The sequence below is a fragment of the Pristis pectinata genome, chromosome 7, assembly GCF_009764475.1.
Source record: "Pristis pectinata isolate sPriPec2 chromosome 7, sPriPec2.1.pri, whole genome shotgun sequence".
Taxonomy (NCBI): domain Eukaryota; kingdom Metazoa; phylum Chordata; class Chondrichthyes; order Rhinopristiformes; family Pristidae; genus Pristis; species Pristis pectinata.
The window spans coordinates 19,973,749-19,989,036 of NC_067411.1; the positions used below are offsets into that span (position 1 = coordinate 19,973,749).

At 38.4% G+C, this 15,288-nt stretch overlaps 1 protein-coding gene across 3 annotated transcripts in view; it reads left to right on the top strand.

Moving 5' to 3' along the window:
* snx25 (sorting nexin 25) overlaps positions 1-15,288 on the top strand; it is a 208,500-nt gene that overhangs the window by 31,862 nt on the left and 161,350 nt on the right. For all 3 annotated transcript variants that reach the window (XM_052020395.1, XM_052020394.1, XM_052020393.1), the window contains one exon: positions 9,348-9,430. In XM_052020395.1, coding sequence (XP_051876355.1) covers positions 9,409-9,430 — 22 coding nt within the window. In that variant the 5' untranslated portion in view covers positions 9,348-9,408. The remainder of the gene's footprint in view (positions 1-9,347; positions 9,431-15,288) is intronic.

Sequence of the window (15,288 nt, forward strand, 5' to 3'; positions counted from 1 at the left end):
TCTAGATGGCATGCAAACAAGAGCTTTTCATTGTATCTCAGTATATGTGACAATAGTAAAGCAGTTACCAATTACCAAATTTTACCACTACAGCTGATCTGGGGGGAGGTAGGAGGGACTGCTTGAGGATGTCCTGTTCTATTTTCAAAAGAATAGTTTTCTAATTTATGTAAAAAAAAAAGGAAGAGATTTTCTTTTTGACCAGGGTTTATTGTCTGAACTTGGCTGAGTTGCCAGACCATTTCAGAGAGCATTTAAGAATCAGCCATATTGCTGTGGTCTGGAGTCGCATATAGGCAGATTTCCTTCCCTAAAAGACATTACAGAGTCAGGTGAGGTTTTTACGACAATCTTGTGAAAGCTCTATTGAAATACGATATAATGGGACTTGACAAGAATTATGAGCTTGGCTTGGTAAAAAGGGCATAGTAGTGCAAAAAAAGGTATGATTTACAATTCTGGAGTCAATCTTGAAGGTGAGCTTGGTGTGAAATTTGCTCCAGGAAGTTGGAAAAACAAAAGCTGCTGATGTTGGAAATCTGAAATAGAAACAGAAAATGCTAGAACTACTCAGCAGGTCAGCCAGCATCTGTAGAGAGAGGGACAGGTAACATTTCAAGTCCATGAACTTTCCTCAAAACTTTGAGGTTAGAAAACATGTCTATTTTAAGTTACAGAGAAGGGCTACAGGTAGAGAGGAGCAAGAGAATGTCTGTGATAAAGTGGAAACCAAAAGGGACTGAATGATGCAAAGAGTGATGGTGCTGGCTAAAAAAGGATGGGACAGGCCTGTTCATTACAGCTAACTGGTCTGGAGAAGGTGCAAATAGAGGGAGAGGAATAAGAACACAGAAGACGGGGGAAATAACAATGCTGGAACGGAGATGCAGAACACAGCAGTTACTGGAAAACCCATTAGCAGGTCAGATATCATCTGTGGAGAGAAATAAAAAAAAACCTGATTTACCATCACAGATAGATGACCTTCCATCAGAACTGTCCAGTTCTGACAACAAACTGAAAGACTAGTTGTCAACATTGAACACAAACTATTTCAGATCACCTGCCTATCCTTGTGTGTAGTTTCTCCTTTTTCCCTGCTATTTCCAATTCTGATGTCCTTTTTACTCCAAATCTCTCCTCACCAACTTACTCCTTGTGCCAAAATGTTTTTCAGGTAACTCCATGAAGTACTTTGGGTCATTTTTCTGAGCTAATTGCAAGTTGTTACATTTTTATTTTGTTACATTTAGTGTCTGTGAAAGCAGCACCATATTAATTGGACTGTGGCACTGTAAGTGTTGCTGAACAAAAATCAATTTTAATTTCAGGTGTAATGTTCTGTTTGGAAAACCATAAAGTATCCAAGACAAGATCTAAGCACCTCTTTAATTTTTTTCTGAACTCTTTTATACGACTTATACTGTGGTAGTTGGAGTAGATAATAAGCTAGGAAAGTAGCTGGCTCCCCAGATAATGCTCCCAATTATCTGAGTGAACTGGGTGTAGCACATAACCTGGAGGGGTAGATATCAAATGGGAAGTTGCATGTTAAGTACTAGCATGGGATCTCACAGTATGCTGAAATGATAGAGGTTATGAAGTTTAGCTGCAGGCTTGTGAAATAGGTGTATCGCAACAAAAGGGTGAAAAAAATGTGTAACAATGAAAATGCCAAGATACTTTTTAATGTTGTGAATAGAGAGTTTCTGTTAGTCAAGGGGGCAGCTACATGGTTAGAGGTGTGGTTTATCCTATATATGATTCTTTATACTTAATGTTCTTTTTGTTTGAAAGAAAAATGGTAGAAAAGCAGTTCACAGGAAGTCTTATTTCATTGCAAAAACGGCCAAGTGATTTTACATTCAGTATGTTCCATGTTGTACACAGCAGCACCTCGTATCTTAAACACGTTACCTAAGGCAGGTCCTCTTGTAAGAGCTTACAAAAGAAATTTTTGAGGTAGGAGCATTACACAATGGCATTTCCCATGGGTCATTTGAAAATAATCTCGCCTACCTAAAAGAGCATTCAGCTGCTTGCACTCCAGGATCTTGGAGTGTGATAGTTGACAACATTAAGTGTGGATAGTTCCTTCCATTGGAAGTCCAAGTTTCAGAGATTAGAAGAATGAGAAGTGATCTTATTAAAATTACAAAATTCTTAAAGGCTTGATGGAGTGGATTCAGAGGATGTTTCCAGGGATCACAGTCTCAGAATAAGGAGTAGGTCATTTAGAGATGAAGTGAAGAGGAATTTCTTATGTTCAAGTTTAAGTTTATTGTCATGGGCATACATACCCAGGGTAAAAATACCATGAAAATTAGCTTTTGCAGTAGTAGCACAGTACATCATAAACATGACAAACATAAGTTAACATGCACATAAATTATACGTGCATTACAAAATAAACATAATGACATTAGTGCGAGTTGAGAGAGTTAGAAGAAATGTAGACTGAGGTAGTGTTAAGGTTTTTCAGGTCACTTCAAGAACCTGATGGGAGTGAGGAAGAAGCTGTTGTTGAACCTTGTGTTGTGGGTCTTCAGGTTTCTGTACCTCCTGCCTGATGGCAGCATCAAGAAGAGGGCATGGCCAGATGGTGGGGATCCATAATGAAGGATGTCGCTTTCATCTGACATTGCCTCTTGTCCACGATGGTGGGGAGAGCTGTACCCGTGATGGAAATGAGCCAAGTCCACTTGTGTTCCTGTGCATTGGAGTTACTGTACCAGGCCATGATGCAACCAGTCAGGATGCTTTCTACTGTACATCTAGTGAGGTGAATCTCTGGAATTCTTTACCCAGAGGGTATTGAGTTCATTTGAAATGGAGATTAATACATTTCTGGAGATGAAGGGATATGGTGGTAGTGAAGGAAAAATGGATCTGAGGTAAAAAAGATTTAGATGGCTTGTGCCTTTCTCCTAATTATTTAAATTAAGTTTTAAATCTTATTTACAGCGTGGTAACAGGCCCTTCCGGCCCAACTAATCCGCACCGCCCATTTTAAACCCATATTATCCTACTCGTACGTCTTTTGGAATGTGGGAGGAAACCAGAGCACCCAGAGGAACATTTCAGCCATTCACTGAATTGACACTGAAAGCCATTTACAAAATGGTGATACTTGCAGTGACATGGAGTTTGCACAATGTTCATTTGTCAACTACCATAATTATTGATGATAATTTCTGGTGACTTGAACATGCAGGCCTTTGTCCTTCAGGATAAAAATGAAGGGAGTACTCCATCACAGCTGAGAGAAGCTATTTCACTTCTATCATCATTCTGTTTGTTTCACCGCTTTTGAAACTCATGTTAACTTAATTTCATTCGGATGCATGCATGTGCATTTTGAACCTTGTTAATCAGTTTTTAATGATCCTGAAACAGTGCTGCAACAATGTATTGCAAGCAGATGGGAGAGGTTTCTTCAGAGCTGATGTAATCTGTATTATCCAGGGGAAAGCTGCATTGTTAGGGGCACCTTCCAGCAATTCGAAAGTCTTTGAAGAGGTTATTGCACTTTCAATATGGGGCAAGGCACTGGTTCCAAAAATGGTATTGCTCCTTAAGTCAACACCACCAGGATCAGCTGAATTAAGAATTGGATCACATGGGATCCAGGGCGAGCTAGCCAATTGGATTCAAAATTGGCTTGACTGTAGGAGATAGAGGATGGTGGCAGAGGGTTGTTTTTCAGACTGGAGGACTGTGACTAGCAGGGATCAGTGCTGGGTCCACTATTGTTCATCATTTATATTAATGATTTGGATGAGAAATGTAGGTGGCATGGTTATTAAGGTTGTGGATACACTAAAATTGGTGGTATGGTGGAAGTGAAGAAAGTTTGAGATTACAACAGGATCTAGATCAACTGGGTCAGTGGGCCAAGGAATGACAGTTGAAGTTTAATTTGGATAAATCTGAGGTGTTGCAGTTTGGTAAGACAAACCAGGGGCAGAGCAGGCACAGTAAATGGTTGGGCCCTGGGGAGTGTTCAGTTTAGTTGGCTGACGATTTGGGCCAAAGGGCCTGTTTTTTCATGCGGTATAGCTCGATGACTCTATGCTGAGCTGGGAATATGGTTAGTTTAAAGTGGTGGCCATATTTGCCCATGCAAAAGCTCTTTATTCATTGTTTATTATACTTGTGAAGATTAAACTGCAATACAAATTTAACATTTTATGGGCAGAGTCAGAAAAGGTATCAATTTTGTCCATGTGATGAGCATGAATCTATTAAAAAAAATTAAAATACAGGTTATTTTGCTATAAAATCAGCAGGTTAGGCAGCACCTGTCACTGACCCCTGAATATGTCCAGGATTTCAGATTTTCTTTCGGTTTTCCAGAACCTGTAGTATTTTGCTTTTGTATTGCAGTTATTTTCATAGTTTTGTCTGGAACTGCCAGAATATCCTTTGTGTTACTCATGCATGATGTCTTCTGTAATGTGTAGGTCAGGAACAAAATTTGTAATAATTCTGTTACAGCATGGGTTTGGAGGAAATCCCTAAAGTACTACTGAGAGGTGTAGTGGATTATTTTGTGTGGTGGAATATAGCCTAGTTTTATAGAATACAGAAGGAATTGATGATCAAATAGAAAAGACAACTGTGGCCCTTGTAACTCTTCTTTACAATCTATTTGGAAAGGCCTGATTTAATATTATTCTCCCTGTGGTGTACATGGAGTAAGAATACAACATCATAAGTAATAGAAGCAGGATTAGACCATTAAACTCCTCACACTTGCTCTACCAGTCCTTAAGATCATGGCTGATCTTTTATCTTTTACCCTACCTTCCTCCACTCATCCCATTACTCTTGATTTTTATTAATATTCAAAATCTATCCATCTGTCATGAACATATTCAGCCTTGAGAGGCTGTTAGTTAGAGAATTCCGAAGGTTTACTACCTTGTAAATGAAGAAATTTCTACTTGTCTGTTCTGAATGGCTGATCTCTTATTTTGAAACGGTAGTCTCTGTCTCAAGGTACCCCCAGCCAGGGAAAACTTCATCTTTGCATTTATCTTGTCAAGCCTGTAAGAACTGTTCATGTTTTCATAGGATCACCTCTCATTCTCCTAAACTGCCCTGCCTGCTTAATGTCTCATCAAAGAACAATCCCAGAAATCAATCTGATGAACCTTGGCTGCACACTATTACAAGTATATCCTTCCTTAGATAGGGAGGTCAGATCCTGGACAATATTCCAGGTGTGGTTTGTCAGGGCCTTGTAATTGCAGTGAGATGTCTTTGCTGTTAGAGTCAAATCTGCTTTCAGTAAAAGCCAATATATTGTTTGCCTTTCTAATTGTTTGCTTGCTTTACCAACTTGTTAGCTTTCACTGATTCACATACAAGGAAACCCAGGTTCCTTTAAACAGTACTTTTTCAACTTATTTAAAAAGTATTTTGTTTTTCTAACTTTTTTTTATCTATCAAAGTAATGACTTTGCTTTTTTTTGAACTTTATACTCAATTTGCCATCTCCTTGCATGTTCACTTATCCTGTCTGTATGCCCTGAAACCTCTCTGCATCCTCCTTTAAACCCAGCTTGGATATATTACTTGATGTAATATTACGGCTAGTGAATATCAATTCCTGCAGCAAACCAGCTGTCAGTATCCTAACCCAGAAGTGACTTGTTTATTCCTACCCTCTGTTTTCTGACTTTTAGTCGATCCTCAATCCGTGCCAGAAAATTTCCCCCTTATCTCATGCGAGTTTAACAATCTCACCTTTACCCAAGGCCTTCAAAGACTCTAATACAGTAATTCCTCGACTTGTGAGAGGGGTGTGTTACTGGAAAAACATTTTGTTAAATGAGATTTCTTGTCAGAAATGCTGAGTGAAATGCATTATGGTATTTTGGTACAGTGTATTGCCATACATAATGGTAAATCGAAGGCATGAACTCCAAACTGTTACAGAAAGTCATAAATTGTGTTGTTCATATTTTCTGTGTGCCCTGTCATTACTTCCTTAATAATAAATTCTAGCATGTTCCCCACTAATATCTCTCTCTCATTCCTTAGGAAGTTGCTACCTTCCAACTTGTGGGAAATATTCTAAAATCTTTGGACCTTTTTGTATGATGATAACCAATGCATCCACTATCTCCATGGACAATTCTTTCAAAACTTTGAGTTGCAAATATTCAGTTCCTGGCAATTTATCAGCTTTTGGTCCTACCAGTTTCTCCCATGCTTTGTTCACTGATTTTCTTTCAATGCCTCATTCACTCTAGGCTTTGAAGAATATTTAGATTTTCAGCATCTAGCATGAAAACATGAAAATTTGCTCAATTTTTCTGACATTTCCTTTATTCCCCAATGTAATTTTTCTTGTTTCCATCTGTAAGCAACCAAAATTAACTTTTGCTAATCACTTCTGATTTTCTTTTTGTGCAGAAGTTCTTGTATTCTTCATATTTCTCACTAAATGACTTTGTCTTGATCCTCTGCTGAATTCTAAAATTTTCCCAGCCCTTGGGCTTACTGCTGTTTCTGGCAGTAAGTCTTTGTCCTCTGATCTAAAACTACTTTCATTTGGCACAGTTGGACCATTTTTCCTGTTGAGTTTTAGTGCCTTAAAGGGATATATGTATTCATTGTTTCACATATTAGCCATTGCTTATTTACTGTCATGCCCTTGAATGTATTTTCCCAACTTATCATTGCCAACTTATGCTGCATACCTTTTTATAGTTTGATATAGTTTAACCTTTACATGAATTCTATGATTACTCTTCCATGAAAGCCTCTTAACTGTCTGATTCCTGCAGCAAGGGCTCTGGTATACCCAATAATCACTAAACACATTATGGTACACACATGGTGTACAGGTGTATTTGGAAGGGACTTTAAATAAAAAATTTTAAATTTGGCTCCAAACCTCTGATTTAACCATCCCCGCCCCAACCTTTGTGTACCATAGTTAACTGAGTAAACGTGTGGGAGTCAAACTGCTTTCATGCTACTGTTTCCTTTGGCGTAATTAAACTTGGAAGATCACTTGAAATAATCTGCTCAGTTTATGTTACATTTGCCCCCTCCAGTTACCCCTGCTTTTCTTGTTGTCTTGACTGAGTCTGAGATCTCTGCTTGTGAATCAAAGATGCATAAAGAGAACTTTAAGTACCACCTACAGACTATATTCAAAGTGCTGATGTTGCAGCATATGCTACATATACAAGTGATTTGCACTTAGCTTATGATAAGGTTGCCAGTATAGATCTTGAATCTAAAACCATGTTAACATGGTTGGATTGCAGAGATGAGAGTTGGGAATCCTTTCAAGCTTTTGTCTTAAGTACTTGTAAATTATAATAAGGTGTATTTCTTGGGGTTGTACTGTCAAACTTGAATTTGGTTATATATTAATGGTCTTTTATTTTTTTCTGATTTCTAAGTGGCATGATGCAGTTCTGAACTGCAGAGAGCCATCAATTATGTATGTCTGAGTTATTTAAGGAACACTGTATTACAATCTGATGTTGTTTGTGTGGCATATGTGCCTTGAAACGTTAGAGCAATGTCCTGCAGTTTTTCATTATCAACCTCAAATGGACAAGGAGAGAGATTCACTTTCTATGCACTAATATTCTTGGAATTTCTCTCTTTTGTGTTTCAGCACCTCAGGAGCTGAAGGCAGTTATTTTTCCAGAAAAGTATTGTTTAGTTCCATGCCTAATGTTTTCATTTGTAGTCATGTGACTTTAAAATACTGTCACCAGCATGGACTCTGATTTGTCTATGTTGTGCCACCTCCCAAATGGTTGCAGGAGCAGATCTTCCCTCAACAAATAAGAATGGAAAGAATAATAGAAAATACTACAAGCTCTCAGCAGGTCAGGCAGCATCTATGGAGAGAGAAACAATTAATGTTTGATTAAACTGAAACTGTCTAAGGTAATATGGAATGGAGTTGCATGTTGGCCAGACTTGTCTGAAGAGGTAAATTTGCTTTCTAAATGTATCATGTACACCAAAGAGTTCATGCAGATAAGCAGCTTTTATGGTCACTTTGTTGGCAATGATACTTACTAGGCTTGTACTCCATTTTACAACATAATTAGATTTGAACTTGGGATTTTTAAAATATGTCTCGTACGTGTTAAAGAAAGGCTTTTAATGAAGTGACTTGATCATCTACTTTCGCCTCCGCAATTGATCCTTTGTCTAAGGGGCAAGTGCACAAAGAAAATGATAACAATTTTTGTTAAAGTATAAGCTGTTGAATTGAAAATATATGAACAAAAGTCAAACTGCCATTAATAGTACTAAGTATATCCAAACTTAGTAGGAAGCTGTCTGTTTGGATTTCAAATGTTGAAGTCATCTAATTTGGTTAATTTACTGTTATTCCTTTACAGATACAAGTTTAGGACTTGTCAGTTGAATGAGGGAGTGATTTCATAATTGTGCTTATTGAAAGGATAGTGAACAGAATGGCTTGTTTGTTCCCTCATTTCAGTGGCTTGTTAGTTAATCAATTCAATCTGTGATGATTTTTCTGGCAATTTTATGACTGAAATCCAAGATGTAATGTGTCGTCCTTTTTGATTCTATCCATTGTAGAACTTACGAGTAGAGTATATTTAAGAGTAGCATTCTATATATTTGTATAATAACATTTTTATTATAATTCTACTAAAACTGTGAGGTTTTTCTTTTATGATAGTTCCAGACCAACTTCAGAAACCTAAGAACTGAAATTATCAAATTCCCCAAAGGAATACATTGAGTATCCTGTATCTCCAAAGGGTTTCTTTTGATCCAAGAACAAATAATGCTTCACATCATTTAAGAGTAGTGCGAATGCAAAACCAGAGTGGCTGAAGTAAAAAAAATACAGAAACCACTGTCAACCAGAAATTGACAGATTTTAAAAAAAGTTGCCAACCTTCTAGGCTTGTTTATGAATCTCTGGGAAATGGCGATTAATTTCCAAGGCAATGTCACAAGTAACCTTGACGAATAATCACAGCATTCCTTTCCTTTTCATTAGTCTTGAACACTTTTTCATTTATTAGTTATAAAATAAGTGGTTGGGGGAATAATACTGTCTGAAATAACAAATCACTCAGTTGAGTGTGTTGGCTTTCCAATTGGTGGTGGTATGCCATGAGGATGGATGTGTTGGGTGGCCAATGATTAACACCATTGGAATGTGACCAAACAAATTTGCCATCTTTACTTAGACCGCTCTGTTGATCTCTGTGAATACTTTGTACACTCTTTACTTAAACTGCATCCTCTCCCCAGCCCACCCCCACCGCAAAGTCATATGTTCAAAATCATCAAGATCATTATGTTTAAATGTTCAATTTCAGGGCCGCTTGTCAAGCACTTCATCTGAACCTATGCCCACACGAAGAGTAGTTCTTTCCCACAATGGATAAAGCATTGAAAGAAGGTATGTTTGTCTTTAATAATTCTGAAAGGATGAAAAGAAAAACGAATAGACAAATGAGTTGAAGAAGCAATTTCTATGAATCCTTGGGTTATGGGCTATGTTACAAATGTACAACTTAACTGAAGACTGGAATTGTTATCTTAAGGCATTAAAATATAATTGGTACAGAAATGAGCAAGCTATTTATGATGTAAAATAATGAAACTAAATTCTGTATTGTGTATATGTGTTAAAAATCTTTATTTCATCGCAATCACCAATTAATTATCCTGTAATGGGCACTAATGGGCATTTGAGTTCTAAGCCAATCTTCCATCTCCTGCTAGTTTCGCAAACTTGAGAACATTTTCAGGGAAGTTATTTGTGTTCATTTAAAGAATAAAGACACAATAAGGAATTGATTTAATAGTCTTTAACATTGATTTAGAAGCAGACCATTCCATTCACGTCTGTCGGCCTTCCACTTGCTAGAAATTGGTATAGCTTAATTTTCTAAGACTTATTAAAGGGATTAACTGTATATGCCCAAGTGTTTACAGATTTTGGCAAACGTTCTTACAAGCTAGGAATATCCCAGGTTTGTTAAGCTACCACACAAATGATCACTAAAGGCTTTGTGATGTGAATATTACTTAACTATTTATCAGGGCTATTGAGGTAATCACATTCCCAAATGCTGATTTCCTCAAAGATTTGTACAGCTTTAATTTCATACTAATGATAGTCGTTTAAAAAACAAGAAACATTTGCTCTGCTTGATATTGTTCATGTTTTTTTAATCATTTTGCCTATTTGTTTAAAAAATGAAAATCATGTATAGATTGTTTGTTCACTGTTATTGTAAGTTTCATGTTCCATGAAAACCAAAAGTGGTGCTTGATCTCCTCAAGTAACCTTCAGAGCCATTGTATCTTGTATCTAAGCTGGCAATTGAATTTTGTCTTTATAACTTTGCTATCCACCCAGTTTTTAAATGGTGTTTGAAATTGTAACTATATCTTGCTTACTTGGCCATTTTTCATGAGAGTCTTAATGATGCAGTAAACTATTTAAGTCCAGAGGGATTTGATCCTATTCTCATCCACTAATATTCCAAGATGTATGAATGTGGACAGCGATAAGCAGGAATCTAGGACAAGGGAGTTGCTGCAAGTCGCTTGTGTAAATCAGATTCTTGCTCTGCATTAATTAAGATTTGTGTTTCTGTTTGATCAAGGCCTTTACCAGTGAAAGCTCTCAGCAACAAAGCAAACATCATAACTCAAGCTGTGATTCCTCTTTATCACTGTGATAGGGAAGTTAATGGGGGAAAAGAATCTGAGGGACAGGATTAATCTACACTTGGAAAGCCAGGGGTTGTTTGATGACAGTTACGGGGAGATCGTACTGACCAATTTGATTGAATTTTTTTGAAGAGGTGACATAATGTATTGCAATTGATGTAGTCTACATGGATTTCAATAAGGTTGTTGGCAAGGTCCCACCTAGGAAACTAGTCCAAAAGGTTAGAGCCCATGGAATCCAAGGCAAGTTTCTAAATTTGATCTAAAATTGACTTGGTAATAGGAGGTAGAAGGTGATAGTTGGGGGTTGTGTTTTGATTGGATCCCTGTGACTATGGTGTTCCAAAGGGTTGGTGCTGGGACCCTTGCTGTTTGTTATACACGGTAATGATTTTAATATAAATATCAGAAGTATGAGTAGAAATTTTGCAGATGACACAGGCATTGGTGGTGATGTTGATAGTAAGGAGGGGAGTCTTTGATTTTAAGATAATATTGATCAGTTGTTAAGATATCAGAGCAAGAGCAGATGGAGTTTAATCCTGATGGAGTGTGAGGTGATGCATTTTGGGAGGACTAATAAGGGTGCATCGTACAATGAAAGGTGGGGCCCTACAGAGTATAGAGGAACAGAAGGACATTGGTGTACAAGTCTAGGAATCCCTGAAAGTGACAGTGCTGGTCCATAAGGTGGTGAAGCAAGGATATGTGCCTTCATTAGCTGGAGTATAGGATGTAAGAGCAGGGAGGGTGCAATTTTATAAAAGATTGATTAGCCACAGATTGTTACCTCAGAGGTGGATAGGGTTGTTAGGAAAGCTTATGGGATGTTAGCTTTCCTAAGTCGTGGGATCGAGTTTAAGAGCTGCGAGGTAATGATGCAGCTCTACAATACTCTGGTTAGACCACACTTGGAATACTGTGTATCCAGTTCTGGTCACCTCATTATAGGAAGGATGTGGAAGCGTCGGAAAGGGTGCAGAGGAGATTTACCAAGATGCTGCCTGGTTTGGAGAGTATGGATTATGAGGAGAGACTAAGGGAGCTAGGGCTTTACGCTTTGGAGAGGAGGAGGATGAGGGGAGACATGATAGCAATATACAAAATATTAAGAGGAATAGATAGAGTAGATAGCCAGTGCCTCTTTCCCAGGGTACCAATGCTCAATACAAGAGGGCATGGCTTTAAAGTAATGGGTGGGAAATTCAAGGGAGATATCAGAGGAAGGTTTTTCACCCAGAGAGTGGTTGGTGCATGGAATGTGCTGCCTGGGGTAGTGTTGGAGGCAGGTACGTTGGTCAAGTTCAAGAGATTGTTAGATAAGCATATGGAGGAATTTAAAATAGGGGGATATGTGGGAGGAAGGGGTTAGATAGTCTTAGGTGTGGTTTAAAGGTCGACACAACATGGTGGGCCGAAGGGCCTGTATTGTGCTGTATTGTTCTATAGCTGCACTACTGTGTGCAATTCTGTAGTGACACAATAGAAAACCTAGAGAGGGTGCAGAGGAGATTTGATGGCTTGTTGCCTGGGATGGAGTATATAGGTTATGAGGAGAGACATGGTAGGCTGGGTTTGTTTTCCTTAGAGTAGAGGAGACCAAGGGGGTATCTGAATGAGGAATACAAAATTGTGAGGGGCATAGACAAGGTAGATAAGAATTTTTTCCCCCATAGCAGAGGCCTCAAACTATAGGACATGTTTAAGATAAGGGACAGGAGGGTTTCGAGGGGATCTGAGGATTTTTTTTCCACTGTGGTTGGTATCTGGAATGCACTGCTTGACTGGGCATATAATATAGCCTAGACAAAACTTTTGCATGGCTGGGTGAGGCAAGAATTATCTAGACCTACATAAATCTACACAGAGGTGAGCTATTTCATTCAAGACCCACGAATCTGCATGAGTGGTTGAACACTTTTGAAGCAGTATGTGCAGTATAGCTCGCAATCCCTGTAAAAAGCTGGACGTGTCAAAAAACAGAAGTGGTACTTGGTGTCCTTAAGTGACTTTGCTAGATATGTACCAAATCAATTTGCTGCATTTAGTGACCAGTGGGAGTTGAGAATCTATCCTTCTCTGCACTTTCCAGCAAGTCATGTTTATCTTTTGGTAATACTGCACTCCAAGTGACTGAGAGTCGGCAACACTGACTGCTCTTCCCAAAAGTATGACGGCACATGTAATGAGTGGTTAAATTTAAGTGGTACACAGTTGTGGTTATAATTCTAGAGAATCCATAGGCCTGGACTAATAATCCAGAGAACCAGAATTCAAATTGCACTATGGCAGTTCGAGAACTTAAATTTCCTTCTACAAAACATACAAAATAAAATGCTGATCTCGGTAACAGTCACCAGAAGTTCTTGGATTATTATAAAAGAAGAAATTGGTCACTTTAGGGAGGAACTTATTTTGCTCAGTGTGTCTGGTGTGTTTGACAGGAAGATACAGCCACGTGGTTCTTATCCATCCTTTGAAGTGTACCAGAACTACTGTTAGTAGTGTTACGGACTCAGTGAAAGTCCCTTTAAGATAAAGAGTGTGTGTATGTGTGTGTGGGGCGTGCTTACGTCAATAGAAGATAAAGGACGTAATGACGTTGTTGAAGAAGAAGAAGGAGATAGAGAGAGAGAAGGGAGAGAGACACCAGCCTGCTTGTTTTCTCTATCGATGGATGAGAAACAATAACTGTGTTTGCTACTGAAATCCATGTATGGAAGTTGGAAGTAATCCGGTGGAGTTCACTTTGTTGCTGACCTGTAGAAGGAAACAGGTATTTGTGTGTGGACGACCACGATTCGGATGCTTTTCGGGGTGAGGAAGTCACTACCGAGTAAACGCTGAAGTGTCGTTTGGGGTTCCATCATGGAACATTTGGATTTCGTATTTACTCTCCCTATGTTCTCTACATCTACGTCTTATCTTAAGACAACGGTGGTTGTTGAAGAAGCCCTTGCTCATGTTTCACCTTATGGCTTGCGGAACTGAACTTTAAGAACCATTCCTGAACTGGGAGTTTTGGACTTTGTCACACACACACAAAGAGTTTAGTTTTGGGGTAAACGTTCAAGGTTTAACATTTTTGAATTCTAACATACTAACATTTTTACTTTTATTTTTCATATTATCATAAGTAGTGATTAATAAAATAGTTTTTAACACTGAATCATGCTCAGTGTGTTTCTTTTGTTGCTGGTTCGTGACAGTAGATTTAAGGTTGTCAGCCATCACATTCTCAAGGCAACCAGGAGTGAGCTTTGCAAATAATACCTAAATCCAGAGAATTTTCTTTACCAAAAATAAATAGAATCTATCTTACTATTTTCCACATTCCAAAAAGAGTTTGAGGAGAACAGTTTTCAAGTGTTTTTAAGTTCAAAAAGCAACCTTTTACATCTGCATTTGAAAGGGATGTGATTGTGGATTTTAGTGGATGTTATGATGTTCATATGACATTGCCAAATGGCTGCTTCTCACAAAAAGTGATTTGGGGGGGAAACCCGAAATAATCAAGAAATACCAGTTTCCATAATTTTTTTTTAAACTATCATGCAGCTAAGCTCTTGTTTTCAGTCATCTAATTCTATAGATGTGGCATAATCTTCCGTTATGAAATGTCTAGCTTTTCCAGCCTACCAACATCCACGTGCTGTGTTTACAAGTGGAGGCTGAGGAAGTGAAAGTTCTGAAATAAAAACATGATAGAAGGAGACATGTCTCAGTCAGCACCTGGAGGTGAAAAATAGCTGCTTGTCACAATATGTAACAGAACTAAAAATTGTATCTGCATGTGGCAATGTGGTTAGCCTGGTAATTCCAATTTTCAGCAATGCTGCTAACTTAAAAGAAAACCCAGCAACTTCTGCAGATGCTCCTAAACAACTCAGGACCTTAAATGGCTGCAGAGCAGATGCCCTTTGTAGACTTTGCTTTTCAGCCTCTGACAAATAATGCTCTTTTGCAACTCATTCATCACTTGCTTCAGCTGAGATAGACCCTAGAAAAGTCTTGCGATCTTATTCCATGCAGAGCTTCAAATCCCATGTATCATCAATCACAAAGACTGCATAATTCCACTGCTGCATTGCTTGCCCATGTTTCTAAGTCACGCCCTTTACTACTGGAATCTATTCACCTGCACTTTTCAAAATCATGCCACTTATATTATACTCTTTATCATTTGTTTGCCCTAAATATATTTCTTCATACTTCACCACATAGAAGTTCATCTTCTGTGTTCATTTTACCATAGAGTCTACTTCATGCTGAAGCCTGTAACTCTTGTCATCACAATCGGTCCCTGGAAGCAGACAATATCCCCAATGATATTCTAAAATTTCAGTCACAAATTCACTACTTCATCTTCCATATCTGGAAAGAGAAGGACGTGGTTTCTCATTGTGATGCTGCTCCTCATTTACATGCTTCAAACTAAAATGGGAACTATCTGTAGAACAAATGGGCAAACTGGTCAACCTATGCAGTCTGCACTGCAGAGCCAAGACCTATCACCCCTCAGCTTCTTACATCACTCCCTTTCATCCCCCTCCTCCACCCACCTACCTTGCCCCT